This window comes from Sipha flava, unplaced genomic scaffold (assembly GCF_003268045.1).
Source record: "Sipha flava isolate LNK unplaced genomic scaffold, YSA_version1 86_pilon_pilon, whole genome shotgun sequence".
NCBI classification, from domain to species: Eukaryota; Metazoa; Arthropoda; class Insecta; order Hemiptera; family Aphididae; genus Sipha; species Sipha flava.
Window position 1 is genome coordinate 1,101,393 of NW_020273628.1, and position 18,047 is coordinate 1,119,439.

Here is an 18,047-nt window from a genome sequence, read left to right on the forward strand (position 1 = left end):
TAGCTTATTTAAATTGCAAACAAACTTCTGAAAATTCAACCACCTAAAATAACCATCGTGCATATTAAGCAATTTAAGTCGGTAAATATTTTATAATTCAAAATAATACGAGTAGTATATAAAATAGAGTATTAAAACCTTTTAAAAAATACAACACAAATAATATATTTTTCTGTAGTTTCACTTGCATTTTAACTTACATTATTAATGTATTAATTGTATTAAATTTTTATAAATAAGATATTACATTTACCAACACTATTCATTATTTCAATATTATGAAAGAATCAATATTTACTGAAAGGTAAAGGGAGGAATATTTATGAACCTTTAACAAAATACAATAAATTAAAACAAAATTGATTGATTCCATACATACTTCAGCGTTAAAATTAGGAGCATCAGATTTTAACTTTACGATCCTTAATTATCTTGCTTAAGGGTTCTTCACATTCATAAATTTACGAATTTATAATTACAGTCATACTTAAAACTAAATTATCTACGTAATATATTTATTGGGCAATATTTAAACTCGCCTCATATTCAAATGTTTAATTGCTAAGTCAACTTACATAACAATTGATTGTTAATGAAATAGCAATTGCGTTGCCAAGTCTTCCTTATCTATGTGTTCTTGGCAAGCTCTAGTGATTAACTATTAACCCATATTCAATCATAATTTGCTTCAATACTACGCAAGTATTTTAATTAATTAAATACTTTTTTAAAGATAACATTACATAAAGTAAAATATTGCTATTGTATTTTTCTTTTTTATTGTATTCCTTTCTATTATCATAGAATCAATTATTTGTTAATAATTTCATTAAATTTGAACGTAAAAATTATGATTACTCATTTTAAAATCATTACACAGTTACATAATCAACCTTCTTAAGTAGAACTATAATATTTTGTCTAAATAATTTCAGAATTATTTCCATGAGCGTGTAATGTAGCTTCATTTCGGGTATAATTTATTAATTTTTTTGCTAAAATTTATATGAATTTACTGTTTATTTTACAAACATTTTCAACAATTTAAGTAAAATAGAGTTCAAACCAACAAAGTGAATAACTATAGTTGTAACATGTTTATTTTATGGTCGTTTTTCAAAAGAAAGTAGGTATATTTTTTATTATTAAAAATTCAAATTGCAGCGTTAGATACATATATTAAAGGAGAAAAAAATGAAAGTTATTTCCATAACATTTTAAATTTTAAATAAATAAATTGCAACAACTAATTACAATAATTTTATGTTTGTGACTTAAAAGTAAATAATAGAAAAACTGAAAAGTGATTGACTACCACCTACAATATACTCAATATTATAAAAAATAAAGTGAAAAATATAGTTCGAATCATGTAAATTCAAAAATAAATAAATTAATAAATAAGTAGGTATGAGATTATTGTTGTACATTTCGGTTAAACGCATATATAAAAAAAAAAACTTTGCATAAGCTCTTGGTTAAAGTGGCTTATAAAAAAAAGTACTTATTAATTTGTAGAATAAATACCTTGCACATTAATAATTCATTAAAATGGCATTATATTTAAACAGAAGAACAGTTTAATATTTAAAATAAGTATATACCAATTGCCACATACATCTTTATACAATTTATATTTATTTAAAATTTAAAATAGGTCAGTGATATTTATTCACATTAAACCTGGTAAAGAACAAACATTTATTATGATTACCTTACATATCTGTAATGCGAATTTATTATACGAGTATTATTATGTTCATATACAGAATACAAAATTACTTGATATTATTAATTTTTTTAATTGCATCACAAATATTTGTAATGGATATAATGGATGTAATGATATATGATCAAATATATGAGTCAGAGTTACGAGTAAAATATACTACTTATTAAAAATCTTTTCCGACATTTGGCGCTCAGTAAAAAATGATATTTACTAAACAATAATAAAGTACAATATCTACAAAACACTTTTAAACACATTTCATGATTATCTAAGCGTAAAAGATTTAGTGAGTCAACTCTTGGACTTCGGAGAATAAGCCGAAAGTACTATATTTTCTCGCTTACAAACATTAAAGCAAGCTGAACGTGATTAATGGAATGGACACTTTTTTTATTTATTTTTATTTTTATAATGTTGTGTTCTACAATTTAGAATCATGCAAATTGAAAAAATATACTTTGTGATAAATGTCAATTATTAAAAATATTAGCTGAGTAATTTAATAGTTACAAAACGAGTTTATTAAAATTAAAATGTATAATAAATGTTTACTATTAAACGACATTGTTTTAAAAATAATAGCCTATCAAGTCTTAAGTGGAAAATCGAAAATTATATAAATCTTGAACATTCTGAGTAAAATTGATGAATAATAAATATATAGATGATGTAAATTATTTTCAAATTATATTTTAAATACAATATAGATCCCTCATTAGAAGTCCATGATTATTAAAAAAAATATATCATTTGCATTATAAAAATTTAAAAATGAATTAATCATCAATCTAATCTATCCAAATGTAAGGTTTTTACGTACCATAGGATATAATTGCTGATTGATTTCAATCATAGAATCGATGTAATAAATATTTTTCGTGAGTCAAATTAAATTTGGATCTTGGCTTTAAATTTAGCTACAATCTTGATCCTAAGTTGCATATAGATTATATGTACTGAGAAGCAACTAAAGCACTTGGTTTTTATTATGCGTTTGCCCTTGGATCCCACCTTTGAAAGTTAATTTTATAAGTTAATTTATAGTTTTCTTGTGTAATAATTATACTGTAATTATATCAGATTGTCAAATAATACGTATTTTTAAGTTTTGTACAGATTATATAAGTAGTAATGAGAATTAGCTCACGAATTTAAAAATGAAATAAAATAAAACATTATCACATACTGACAAGTTAATGTATAACGTTAAAAAATGGAGAATAGTTGTTCGAAGTAAAAAAAAAAAATCAAGAGTAAATATTTGGTATGACAACGGTGAAAAATTAAAATATAAGTTGTTGTTTTTTACAAAGATTTAAAATATATAACCGGCTATAGCTGATTACTCACATCATATTCTAGGATATTACAGAATTACAATAGGTCATCGAAAAATAATTTCGCTTAATAAAAGTGTTCTTAAATGTATATTTTCGTATAAAAAAAATAATGCTACGTCACACTGAGGCTAACAATAATAACGATTACATAAACGATTGCATATTGTATAAAAGGTTGATCAAAGTGATTAATAGGTTACTATGACATTTCTTGAGTGTTTGGATTATTTTATTTTATTTATTTTTTATTAAATTATTATTTCATCATTCATTCGATTTTGCAACTTTTAAACGTTACCGATGCCGAGAATACTGATGTGGAACACCTCCGCCAACGAATGGACGTATAAATTCGGTTGGCCGTCATACAACTCCATCAGGGTGATTACGGAAAAACCGTTGAAAAAGGCTAAACTCAAGAAAAAATCAAAAACTAGGATTGAGCATGAATTACGATACGATGAGCTGTCGGAATATGAATACCGTCAGAACGAAAACGACCGCTTACACGATTCAATTTTTGCCGTCGAGTCTACTAATGAGTTTTTTAAATTCGATTAGCTATTCTATGCAAAAAATACACTATCGAGCCAGCGATTTAATGACGAACATTTCCTACGTTAAATTAACAAATTGAAGCTCGTCCGTGAGTAAATTACCATCGGGACGGACTTTCGAAATCGAATTTTATATGGCCATTGTGCTCTCAGGTATAATTTATGAAAGCACTACCTAGTATCAATAGTAGTATATATAAATTGTAATAAGTGTCGTCATCATCACAACAATAATTAAACATATTGCTAGAACGACATAAATTTAACCTTTTTATACGACTGTCGGTTGTCCACCGGAGATTTCGTTTTCGACAAAAAAATGTTTATCCAACTCTGACAAAATGGAATCGGCTACGGTTTTTTAAACGTTTGATGGTGAACCCTGGTACTAGCAACTCGCGTGCGGACGAACGGGTATCTATTTTAAATTTTCGCAGACTTCCAGTGTTCCAGAAACGAGAAGATGATGAATTCCACCGACATGGTTTCCGGGCAACCAGTAAGTGCCCAATAAGTGTCGGGCGACGAAAACACCTGCCTAACTCTAGGGCGAAGAAAACGTGGACGATGGATACGTAATATCAAGTGAAAATGCACCGGAAAAGGGCTCGGGAAAAATGGCCAACCCTTACGCTAACCGGAAGACGAAGCCAAGTAGGACCACGGAGACCGATAACCTCGTGATCGAAAGGATCGTGAACGTCAAATTCACGATGCCACCAACTAAATGTCTTGCCTCCTTCGTCAGGCCGTCAGGTCTTAGCAAATTGTCCGCCCGATGCACAATGGGAGCAATACAAATTCTAGCTATCCAAAATGCTTATAATTAAACCATCGTTTTGATTTATATAAATATTTATGCACAGGTACTTGAATACTTGTGAATATAATAATATCGATTATATTTATTGGGTCTATTATCCTGTTTAATGTCATTCGGTTAATGAACTCTGTAAGTATATAATTTATGTTTTGTTATGTCGGAACACGTCATTTTAAAACTTTTACAATTATTTAGAAAAATTATTTTTAAAAATAATTAAACTGCACGAGCTGATGTTGAGTTTTGAAGTTACGGTTTTCTTTTAAATTTATTATTTAACATACACACAACATTTAGGCTTTAAATAATTAAGTTATTACTTAAGTTTTTTACGTATTCATTTTACCCTAAATTAGGTAGCAAAGTTAGCCTCTTAGAGGTTTAATTTATATATATAATTTTATTATTTTAAGGCTAAATTATGTTTGTATTTCAATCAAAATAATAAATTTAGATGAAAATCGTAACTTCTAAATTCAAGATCAGCTTATCAATTTTAATAATTATTAAAAATAATTTTCTTAAATTATTAGAAAAAGTTTAAAACGATGCGTTCCAACGTGCAAATAAAAATAATATATTTTACAGAATTCAATAACCAAATGACATTTAACAGAGCTTATCACCGGACCACGCTAATAGACCTAATAAATATAATCGATAGTGTTAATTTACTATCATTAACTACCTGTATATAAATATTTATATAAATTAAAAATTAAAACAATGGTTTAATTTTATACATTCTGGCTAACTAGAACTTCATTTCATCCGTAAAAATTTCGAATATGACTTAAGTACCGAGTTGCAAGTTCTAAAACTAGTTGCAAATAAATTTCATAGTTATTAGTTCATATAGTTAGAAGACAAAATTCCCACCAAAATTTAAAAGTACCTACATTGTTTCGGCACCACTGTGTACAGATATTCCATAAATTAACAGCATTATAACATTTTTAAAGTTTAAAGTAAAAATAAAAATGGTAAAAAACTTTTTTGTATTACAACACACTATATAAATATTTTTAAATAATAATTGATATATTGATCAGAAATGTATGAAAAATTGCACTGTTAACCTTTAAAATTTAACAAAGTAAATTAAAATAAACCGTACATTTTGTAACAAAGATAACTATATCAAGTATAATAATTTTTGTTATTTCCTAATAACCAAATAACCTACATATTTTAATCATAATTATTTTATGTATTTAAATTAAATATACATAAAGTAAAGTACATAAAGTACATACGTTTACATAACGTAAATTATATTTTGCTATTTATAAAATAATACCACATAAAGAACTCAAGATATTTTTTATTTATTTACTTATCTTATACTCAAACATAAGTACCAATATTATAATATGTACATAAGTATTGTAATATTATACATATCGCTTCTCCGGTGGAACAACGACATAAGTGCAAATTTTTGACTTTTAGACATAAGTACGACAACAGTACAATAACATTTCATTTTATCGAATGGAACAATGACATAAGTATAATACCTATTATTGACCGCTAGAGAACAGTTTCGTCATTGTTGAAAATACCGGTTTTTAATCACATGTCCAATGGAAAAAACGTTTTCTGAAGAACAATTACATTTTCACTTACGCCGTTGTTCCACCGGAGAAGCGATATATAATTTGAAGAGTAACAATAATATTTTTATCAGGAGATATGACTCATGTGACGAAGGCATCATATGGTGTTTTGGAACAAAGGAAATATATCCCTTCGTTAATTTTAAAGAAACATCGATACACTTCATACAGACACCGTTTTAAAACGATAAAACGTAACGATAATATTTTCCACTCGAAAGAAAATTTAACGATTTTCTTGTATCCTATCTTCAACAAGTCTTTTGCTTGAGTTTATATTATGTATTTCGTCAAGCAACATTTACTGAAATTAGGAAGCATTTGCATTTAGAAAAATGTTTTTCATTTGAATACAAAAAAAAATAAATTTTACTAAAAATTAGACACCCTAGTACACTAAATTATGGTTTAATGATTTATAACCTCACAATACTTTTACGTAACCCTGATGATTCTGTTATGGTTTCCAAAATTTCAGAAGATTTTCACTACATATCTGGCACGATTACGGATTCAATGTTTTTCTTCTTGTTGTTAGCGGAAATAACATTTAAACAATAAATACTTATAAGTCTCTGAAAAGGTATGAGTATATTTTATACCAAAATAAAATCTCTTTTTAACCCAATTCACTTCGGAAAACAAGATTAAAAACACTATAAACACTACCTCAAACTTTCATATCATATAATATATTAGTTTTATTATTTTTACATTTAACGTGATATTACAAATATATGTATAGGAATTGAAAACATATTTAGTGAAAACTTTTTGTTTTTCAACCATTTTTTATATATTTCGCCTTATACGATAATATTTATAAACATCAATCTACCATCAAACCACATACCCAGACTCACCATCTGTGCAGTTCTTGATTAATTTGCTGCGGTTATGACGTCGAATAACTACAGTGGCGTTTTATGAGGAAAAATAAAACCTATACATTTAAATATTTAATATAATATCGTTGAGTTGATTCTGCAGGAAATGTATCAGTGTCCCGGTTTGCTAAAATAACTTACACTCGGAAGTGGCTGTAAAAAAAATAATCACAGCATTTCAATTTAAGATTTTTTCTTATTATAATCAAATTTGAAATTTGTTTCGAATGTATTATTATAAAATTTATTTGAATATCAAGAATATGCTGTTATAGTGTACTTACATAGATTTGATCAGATGGTTTTTAATCAATCATAGTTAATTTGGGCACGACATTCTAAACTCATATCATTTTATTTTAAAAATTATAGTTATTTTTTTATTATTAATAGTATTGAAATAACCTTACTTATATTATTCATTTAAATAAAGCAAATATTATAATTTTATCGGGGTCTCGCCTACCATAACAGCAAGAGAGGTTAAAAGTAACAAGAAATCATGTAATTATCATTCTGTCATTAAATAGATCATCACAAGTCAATTGTTGTACTTTAATAGTAGTATTAGGTGACAATTAACTATTCGATGGTTTGAGAGGGAAAAATTAATAATTTTGAATTTTCCAACATTTTTATTAAATTAAAAGTTTAATAGATACCTAATATTTTATTAAGTGAGGTAGGAATAGAAAAAAAAAATGACATTTTTATGAAAGTTATGTCCTTTCAATCTTAATTTTAATTTCCTGAATAAATTATAAAAAATTATGTGAAACTTTTTCATCCCAAACTGACGTGCTGGCTTTTACAATCATTAGTTTGCTTAATTTCAACAAAGAATGTAGTATGTAACTGCAATGCGGTTATAATTATTAGTTTTAAAAGACTTCAATTAAAAAAATATTAAACAAAGTAAGTTCCATCGAGCACGTTTGGTGTAAAGGAAGTATGTTGCGGAAAATGTCACAATAAATTTCGTGTAGGCATAATATTTTGTGCATAAATATGCGTTTCGTGTCAAGGATTTTATTTTTATAGAAAATAGGGATGAAATAGGGATAATAAACTAATAAATCTTAAGAAAATCATAACCCAACCACAAGACGTAAATCGGTATTATATAGCACAGATGGTAACATTTTGCGTTGGCTGCAAAGCATGAAGAAAATATATTTTTTTAGCTTTTGTTATTGTTTATGATATAAAACTTCACCGTTACCACACAGTTTTTCTTCTTTCAGTTGACACAATTCAAAATGCAACTTCACGTATGAAACATCGGCTAAACCAAATAAATACCATAAATATTTTTACTATAGTTAAAATAACATAAGCTATAACATAATTTATAAAAAATTATATTCGTGTCTACAAATTAACTATTTGAAACAAGAAAAATCATACTTTAAAAATTGATTTATTATAAATTGATAGACAACAATAACAATATTTAATAATCATGACATAAATGTACAGCTCTACAAGTTAACTGGTTATAATTATGGTTTTATATCTTTTAACAATGTAGAAACAGCGAAAAATTTCTTTTAAAATCTACACTCTAAAAACTCCATTCTAATTTAAACAAAAAAGATAAATGAAAGACAAAATTAAAAAAATATTTAACAAAAAAAATATGAAATCATAGTAAGCCGTTACTAATGTTTTACTGACATTTCTATGAAACTTCGATGCTTTCACACTTCAGTATCATAAATATAAGCATTTTCTTCTTCGTTGAACAACCCCTCATGACGATTAACCGTGACATTGCAATACGCGGTACACATGTTCATCGTTTTCTGCTGTTATCGTGATCGATATATTATAAAAGGATTTTTACTTATAACGTTAAATATATATAATAACGACAAATTTTCTACGCCTTTGAATGCGACGAGCACGCAAGTCTCGAATTCAGAAAAGCGAAAAATGCAAGTTGTACATTATTGATTACCTGTTAAATCTCGCAGTATGTTATATGTTTTACCAATGAATCCTGTTCCCGGCGACGTGGCATGCTGTAACTAAGTAGACGGATATTTTAAATACCGATTTGGTGATAATATTGATTACAAATAATGCGGACAAGTGAGCATCGACTAATAATAAACCGTAACACAATATCCTTTGTAGCTGTGATTAAATCTGATATATGATCTATATGGGAAATTTATACGGTATTCTTAATCCATACGTTGAACGGATCAAAGAATGTATTTAGTAAATACTATTTACGATTTTAACAATATATTTCATTACCTATCATTGTGAAATTATGAACTAAATACGTTGATAACACACCACGTGATTTCCCGATTGAACTGATCATAGGAAATGCGTAATAACTCAAATACTAATTATCTCCAAAATTTATAAACAGTTCTTACATTCTTTACCACCAAATAGGTATTATTCTATTATTGATGTATTAGGTATATTGCAAATGTAATAAGATTTATAAAATTATAAGTTTATATAAAAGTTTTCGAATATTTTTCAGGTTTTATTTTATTTTCAGTCCAAGTATTTTAATTATTATTTTTCATCGTTTCAAATTAAATTTCTTTATATTATATATATATATAAAAATAACAAAATGTACTATTATTTATAAAAAAAAAAAATTGATCATTATACTAGGCAAATAATAATATTCACTAATTTCTGTAATTAATCTATTTATCGATTTACACATTTCTATAATAATTATTTTAAAATGTGTAAATAAGAGTTTCTTAATTCAAAATTGTAACAAAGTAGATTAGTTTCACTGTAATTTACTTAACAGATTAATTTAAATTTAATATATTTGTATACTTAGAATAGTAATTAAATAATTATAGAAGTTAATATTACTTTTAAACTATTTTTCACAGCATATTTTATTAATAATATTTCCGTATTCAAATGGTTTATTGAAAATGTATGATTATACTCGTATATATTTTTTTTTAATTGCACACAAATTCCTTACATATAAATGTAAGGAACTATAACTATATATCCCATAACTATTCGACATTATTGGAGTAATTATGATAAAAATTCCATCCAAGTCTGAGCGCTTTGATCGCTTTGTAACATGCGTAAAAATTAAAAAATATCCAACCTATAACGATCTAAGACTATTTTATTATTTTAATCTTGTAATAATTACAACATTAAAATAATGGAATTTAAATAACCGGCTATCATGCTAGATGGAAAAAAACACCCATATACGTTTTGTTATGAATCACATGACAATCAATACCAGTTAACATAAAAAACGGATTATTCGATTCTTTCTTTTCATACACTGGTTAATCGAGTTTGGATAAAATCGGCGGCTTCGGAACATAACACAAGTTTCGTATGATATCGGCAACTAATCATCAGACATTTCCAAACAAGCCATAACGGACTATCTCTACTAGATTTTATACGTAAGAACATTCGAAAGCAATAACCACGTTGGCGTAGGAACGGTAAGAGTCCATTAGTTAATTGTGCGCGTGATCGATGGAAAAAACGAGATTATACGAACACCGTATTATTTTATATATACGAGTAGGTATATATAGTTGAGAACGATTTTCCAACGATGTCATTCAAACGGAGAAAAACTTATTTTGTACACACACTCCTCGTAATATAATTTTTTTTCCTAAATCCACCACTTAAAATATAATCTTACCAACCCTCTCGATAACGTCTTATCCACCATTTGTCCGAGTTACAACGCCCTACTAACCGCACTGCGATTCTATAATTTATCCAGTAATTGCTTGTTAAATAATGGACACTTTTACTCTAAGCCCAATACTTGGATAAACAAACCAATAACAGACTGTCGAGACAAATGCAAAATTATTATTCTTTATAAGTAGAAAATAAATGGTAAAAGAAGTTAAATTAAAAATATTATTTTACTTTATCATTTTGATTTATGGATACACAATATTATTATATGTATATTTAACAAAATTAAAGAAACTACAATGAGATATGAATTATATCAAAATATCTTTGGCTGATTACACGTAAAAATGACTGAAAAAAAAAATTAAACTTTTATTCTACTCGTAATTTAAAGCACAGTTATGATTTTGATCATAAATAAACTCTGAATAAAGTATACTTAAGTATCTTATTTATGTTTTTTCCTTAACAAGATTTTTTAGTTATCTATTCAACCCTTTAAATTATTACTTTGTATAATTGGTTTTGTATTTCTATAATATAATAACTTAATTCAGTATTTATATTTATATGTTTTACATATCAATTAGTGTTATTATACTTAAACTTACTATAAAATCATAACCAAGCAAATAAATAAAATATCAAAAGAATATTTAATTTAAAAAATAAATAAATAATTGATATATTAACTTTGCTTAGCATTTATTTATTCGTTATCACTTTATAGGAATTAGAGATTTGTTTTACAAGTATTTCACAAAATTGTTTTTTTTTCTTGTAGTTCTTACAAAGTGTTTTAATAAAAAAAAACTCTTATTTTAAATGTATTTCCTTGACTCTATGCATACATATTCTTCATGCATATTTTGTAATTAATATACTGTTAGAAGTAAATTATACGTGTGAAATATCATACTGAGGATATTACAAATAAAAAAATTAAAAAAATATTCCTTATTTTCAAATAAAAGAACTTTTAAAACAATCTTTATTTGTAATAATAGTGTAATAATTTACATTTACTTTCAAACATATTTTTCAAAACTAAGATAACCGTAAATAATTTAACTCTTACAGTAAATTTACCATGCTTGACAAATTTAATTATATTTCTGTAATACAGCAAGTCCTACACATCTCGAACTTCGTGTTTTATATTTATTCATTATTTTTTCCTTCGTTGTATTAATTAATCTTACAAACTTTAAATTATTTCTTGATTGTTAAAATTTGGAAATTTACTGGGCAGTAGTTTACTCAAAAATGCTAATAACAGTGGAAACTTGAGAATAATTAACAATTTATAAGATATACAATTTTATATAAGTCAGTATTCATCAGAATCATTATTAACAAAGATTAACGACTTTTTACATCTTAAAAAGTGAAAGTGTTTCAGTCGAAGATTATACATTCTTCTTCTTACACTAACATGTTTCATAAATCAAATCCAAAATAAATTAATTGAAACAAAAAAAAAGTCTCTAAATCCATATTTTATAAAACGTCTATTAAATGAAGATACAAGTTATCTTTATAAGAACTTGCAACTACTATTGTTCAAAATTGTTCCAATTTCATATATATATATATATATTATCTAATGGTCAAATTGCATCATCTGGTCCGTAAGATGATATTAAATATATTAAATTATTAATTATACTATATTTTTAATACTCTTTATACTAATAAGTCATCATGTCAGTACTGATAAATCAATTTCGGGTACCAGGTGTTTCTCTCCCTCGAAAAAAGCAACCCGATTTACTTATTAAAATCTATCGAGTATGCTTTAAGTAGTTTTGAACCTTAAGAAGTTTATTCAATAATAATTCGATGTACATAAAAATTATATATGTACGCATATGACAAGTCATACCTATATTATATGTAGCACTTATACACGTTCGACTAATTAATGTGTAATAATATTAATATACGCAGTGATATTCGCAGACAATGCAGATAGTAAATTTGAATCATCTGAGAACTAAAATATCATCAAGGATCAAATATTTATGAAGTTCTTACTACGAATAATGTTTACTTAAATATTATATTTTTGAAAATGAAAAATCTTGTATCTATGGTCAAACAATCCCTATTGTATCGCTTAAAGTGAATACATTTTATATCATTTGACAAGTGAACAGTATATAGATACGCGATCTAAACTATAAACATGACTAAATACTATAATATATTATTATTATAGATAGTATATAAATATACTAAACTATATTCACCATTTTTTTTTAAATTTAATTTGAAATTTTAGAAATTTTATAATTATAAACGTTTTGTACACTATTTCAATTACTTTTGAATTTATATCATTATTGAACAATACTTAGAAATTATATTTTTTAGTAAAATAATTTAAGCAAAATAAAATATACAATGTAACTCAACTATCCCGATAATGATTATGTATATGTATATAAAATATAATTAAAATAAAGATATATTTTTTAACGGCAACTTGTTGTTACTAAAAAATTTATATCATGTACAACAGTGCATAACCATCAAAGTAATACTTAATTTGCTATACTTATAGCTTGGAACACTTTATAACAAAACAATGAAGTAGAAACTTGATAAAACTAAAATGGAAACGAAAAATATAATACCCATTTATATTAATTTTATATATAATTATATATATATATATATATATATATATATGTATATTTATACCAATATTTTTATTTGGGACATTTTAGTAAACGATAAACATTTGATGTTTTCTGTAAAATTTGCTTGAAATGTTCAAATTTATCAGAATAATAGATTTTACTAAAATACTATAACATTAGTTACTGTAAATAAATATTCGTCCATAAAAACAAAACGTACCGAAACATGGAGAATTCAACTCGGTCACCGGTTTGCATCATCTGCAGAAAAAAAAAAAACTGAACAACTTTGTTGCGAACTAAACGGAGAATACACCTTAGACTTTCGAATATTGCGCTTTGAATAACCATCCGAATCATTGGAATAAGTACGTAAAAAAAAAAATTAAAAAAAAATAAAATAAATAAAACGATACGGGAAAATTACGTGATTCGAGGATAACAAGAACGTAACAGTATTCCAGATTTTGTCGTTTGCGACGAGCAACGGTGTGACACAATCAACCGGTACCGGTTCGCGCGCGGTCGTCGCAGACACGGACTGGATTCTCGTAATTTTCACCACCCGCGAACAAATGTCGGGGGGGCACCGATCATACACGTTCGCAATCGTATATATAGCGGATCCGCTGTGCAGAATAATCATCATTCGACCGATTCGCTTCCGATAACCAACGTTCACCATGAAATTCGTAAGTATAACGATCCATACTCACGTTCGCTGGTGGTTTCGTGTTCGAAATCACTCGACGTTTTTTCACAAACGGTTCTCGTCCTAACGATTGCGTTTCATTCTCTGTTTACAGACATCAGCTCTCGTCGCCTTGGCCACCGTTGCCCTTGTCGCAGCCGACGCGTCCAGCAATGACAAGAAGACGACCAAGCACGAAAAGAGAAGTCTGCCAGCATTAGACTCCGGATTAGGACTGTCGTCCGGTCTGGGCTACGGTTCCGGTCTGGGCTACGGTTCCGGTCTGGGCTACGGCTCCGGTCTGGGTTACGGCTCCGGTCTGGGCTACGGCTCCGGTCTGGGCTACAGCTCCGGTCTGAGCTACGGCTCCGGTCTCAGATACGGCTCCGGTCTAGGAGTGTCATCCGGTTTGGGTCTATCGTCTGGATTGGGATACTCCAGCGGTCTCGGATACGGTTCAGGTTACCAAGGCGTCGCCGCCGCCGCCGTTGCCGCACCCGCCCCAACAACCGGACCCATTGTACCAATCTCCAGGGACGTGCACATCATCAACCGTCACGCTCAACCGGTGTCCGCCCCGTACCCAGTGCCAGTGCAAAACAACGTAGCCGTTCCCGTACCGCACCCAGTTCCGTACCCAGTCGATCAGCCGTACCGCGTCAATGTACCCGCCCCGTACCCGGTTCCAGTCGAAAGACCAGTACCGTATGCGGTCGACAGACCAGTTCCTCATCCAGTTGCCTCACCTTACCCGGTCCCGGTTGTCCGTGACGTGCCAGTGCCAGTGTCCAGACCATACGCAGTCCCTGTAGTGAAAAGTGTCCCCGTTCCGGTAGCTACCCCGGTTGTCGTACCAGCACCTCAACCAGCTATCGCCATCGCAGCTCCTGCAGCACCACTTATCGCTTCCGGTTACAGTTCTGGACTTGCAACTTCTGCAATCGGTTACGGTTCTGGTTACGGTTACGGTTCTGCCTACAGTTCTGGACTTGCTTCATCCGCCATCGGTTACGGTTCTGGTTACGGCTCCGGTTACAGCTCTGGTTACGTATCTCCAGCCATCGGTTACAGCTCTGGTAGCATCTACAGCGGATCACTTGGACACGGAAGTGTATCTTCATACGGTCACGGACACAGTTTGGACTACAAGAAATAGAATATTCATTTGATTCCATCTCAACTGAATAATGATGTCATATTTTTATACAATGTATACCATATTTTAAAACTCGTAGACAATTATTAATTTCTTGTTTTTATTATATTTTTGTTTTACTAATAACTAGTTAAAAAGTTATTGAATAAAATAAAAAAAAAATTGTTTTTAATACATCAGTGTTCATCCTAAAAAATTACCTTTTACTCAACACCACCTCTAGAAACATTCCAATTCAATATATAGTCCAGTACTGATTAATAGATTCAAAATATTTACATTTCAGTATTTTAGAATAATATCTGTTTCTTGTGTCAGATTGATACGGACCGTCTACCGTAATCGTAAATAATTTTATACACGTAATGGTATTGGGACGTACAATTTGGTCTATTTATTGTATGATGTAGATTATTTACAATTTAATATAAAGGAGTTAGTTTCCTGGCCGTGCGGTTGACTTGCAGAAACGAGCCGCGACTGAAGATATCGGGGCCTGTAGAGGTGTGACTGAATATACAAATGTTGGGACTTATTGGCTTAATATTGATAATAGTTGTACAATAATAAAGGGATGAGTCAGAACCGCTCTCCCGCGGTCTTATAGAAGTCGTGTTCGATTTGATATTGCCTCAAAGTGATGTCTGAGCAGGCACACTGAGGGTGGGAGGTCGTCTCAGATTGGTGGTTCTGAAACAACCGTTTTGATTGATCGCGATGGTAGATCGATCATGCGCTGATGGTGTGTGCGTGTGTTCGCCGACACCAGATATCGTCCTACGTAGCGACTATTTTCGCCGTTAAGTAGACAACTTCGTTCGCAGAGTAGTCAGGAACGGTATGCCTATTGGTTGCCGCCTCGTACAACGAGCGTCTTCGCCGCTGTGTCGATGGTTTCGTTCGTAACGGTAAACAAGAACGCTGCGCGCTCGTCGTTGCCGCCTCGTACAACGAGTGTCTTCGTCGGGGTATCAATGCATCGCCTGAGGTTTCGGCTGGAATGCTTTACTGGTAATGTTTTCGGGTCTCCGTTTCTTCGTTCCGTAGTAGTTGTTGAAGTCCTGATATTGAGATACTGAAGACTGTATTTCAGCGGTGTAAAACGTCCGGTATATCTACTAGTTCCCGTACCAACTAGTAAACTCTAGCGTTGCCGCCGTTACTGTTTTGTGCTTACGTTTGGTACGGGAAGTAATATTACTCGCACAGTTTTGGGGCTATGGATGTGGGGATGGTATTGTTCGAAGCGTCTCAGTCTCTCCTACATGAAGTCCTTGTTGTTCGAAGTGTAGAATAGTTTTGGACTCTGTAATGAGGGCTCAAATTTATTCTACCCGGTTGTGATTACTATGCTTGGCTGTGATTGGTGGTCCTGAAAAGGACCGTTTTGTGTAGTGACGGTTACTCCGTTACAAGATATCTTCTAAATTTAACATTATTTAGCACCAGCTTGTATTAAATACAAATAGTATTGTCGCTAAAACAACAATTTAATAACACCTAATCTTAATTCATACCTGACTAGCAGCACCTATTTTTTAGCGAACCCCGACACAAAGCGTGTAGTCCGAAACTGGAAGTGATGCATTGCGGATTAGAGAAGTGTGTACTAAATACTAATAACTAAGACTACTATGAAGGTATTTTTCTGGGAGTCAGTTTAAGCAAGATAGCTGATGAGGACTAAAACATATCTATTACATTTTAAATTATACATCCCGCATTAAAATAAATAAATTGTAAAGATTATAGTTTTCAGTTTTATACTAGACAAAAGTATATTTTCAGTTTAAAAAATAATAACAGATTATAGTTGTGCAATTTGATTAATAAAAAAGAACTATTACTAAAAATTATTACTGACATTGTACTAAAAATTATAATCATATGGAAGGGGTTAGAGGGGGCTCTGCATCATATAATTGTACATTAAAAAATGTTTAGTATGAATTTTTGGCTGCATCCGAATCGGATGTCTTAGAGGGGTATGCCGTGTAGGTACAAGTTTATTTATCATACACCTATACGCACAACTTAAAATTTATTTTAACTTATGATATGGTTATTCCTACTGATTAGTTTCTAGATTGAAATATTTGTTATATCCGAGTAAAAATTTTACATTTTTAAATGCCATGTAAAAATGTAAAATACATTCACTTGATTACTCTAAACTACAATCGTTTTATTTAATGTTTAATATTCACATTATGATCTTTTCCAATTTGATGAAATGTTTAAACGGATATAAAAATGTAACAATCTAGAAACTAATCAGTTTCTAATGATCAATTTCTATTTTTTTAAAAAAAAATTAGAAAAGTCGAAAATAAAATGTAAGTTGTATACATAAGTGCATGATAAACAAACTTGGGGGTACATGTCATGCAATTCGCATGGACTCTTCTTAAAACATGACATGCAATTTGGACATTCCGATTTATGTTTATTTTTTTGGCATGCAATTCGGATGCACTGGGATTGTTATGAAAAATAGGGGCTGCTGCTGACTGATATAAATTCAAATAATGTGATATTTTTATACGAATACAATTTATTTATTTCCAAAATACTCTCATAAAACGAATAATCACGAAAATTTATGAAGTTCAATCCACTTGAAAGCTTTAATGATTTTTCAATGATTTCAGTCATCAATTCACCACGAATATAAAATATAGTATATTTATTTAACAAAAACTATATCTAAAACACTATATATTCCTCAACAAAAACTTAGTTTAACTATATTTAAATTATTATTATTGTTATATTAAACAAAAAATAGTATATATTTGACGATTAGTGAATATATAGGATTCGATAAACAAGTTAATTAAATTACACGATACTAAATTAATATTTATTTATACTATTCAGTAAAAAAAAATCAATCAAATAATACAATAT

At 29.3% G+C, this 18,047-nt stretch overlaps 1 protein-coding gene and 1 long non-coding RNA gene across 2 annotated transcripts; one reads left to right on the forward strand and one right to left on the reverse strand.

The window, feature by feature from the left end:
• Nucleotides 1–8,537: 8,537 nt before the first annotated feature.
• On the reverse strand, nucleotides 8,538–13,781 carry LOC112693400. Its single transcript, XR_003149471.1, has 3 exons — nucleotides 13,511–13,781; nucleotides 8,919–8,988; nucleotides 8,538–8,766 (listed from the first exon to the last, which is right to left on the reverse strand). It is a non-coding gene; the product is annotated as an uncharacterized LOC112693400 (long non-coding RNA).
• Nucleotides 13,782–13,873: 92 nt separating this feature from the next.
• LOC112693399 (tetra-peptide repeat homeobox protein 1-like) lies at nucleotides 13,874–15,227 on the forward strand. Its single transcript, XM_025568443.1, has 2 exons — nucleotides 13,874–13,982; nucleotides 14,097–15,227. Exons 1-2 carry the CDS (start codon nucleotides 13,974–13,976, stop codon nucleotides 15,135–15,137), a joined length of 1,050 nt encoding a protein of 349 aa, XP_025424228.1. The 5' UTR covers nucleotides 13,874–13,973; the 3' UTR covers nucleotides 15,138–15,227.
• Nucleotides 15,228–18,047: the final 2,820 nt, after the last annotated feature.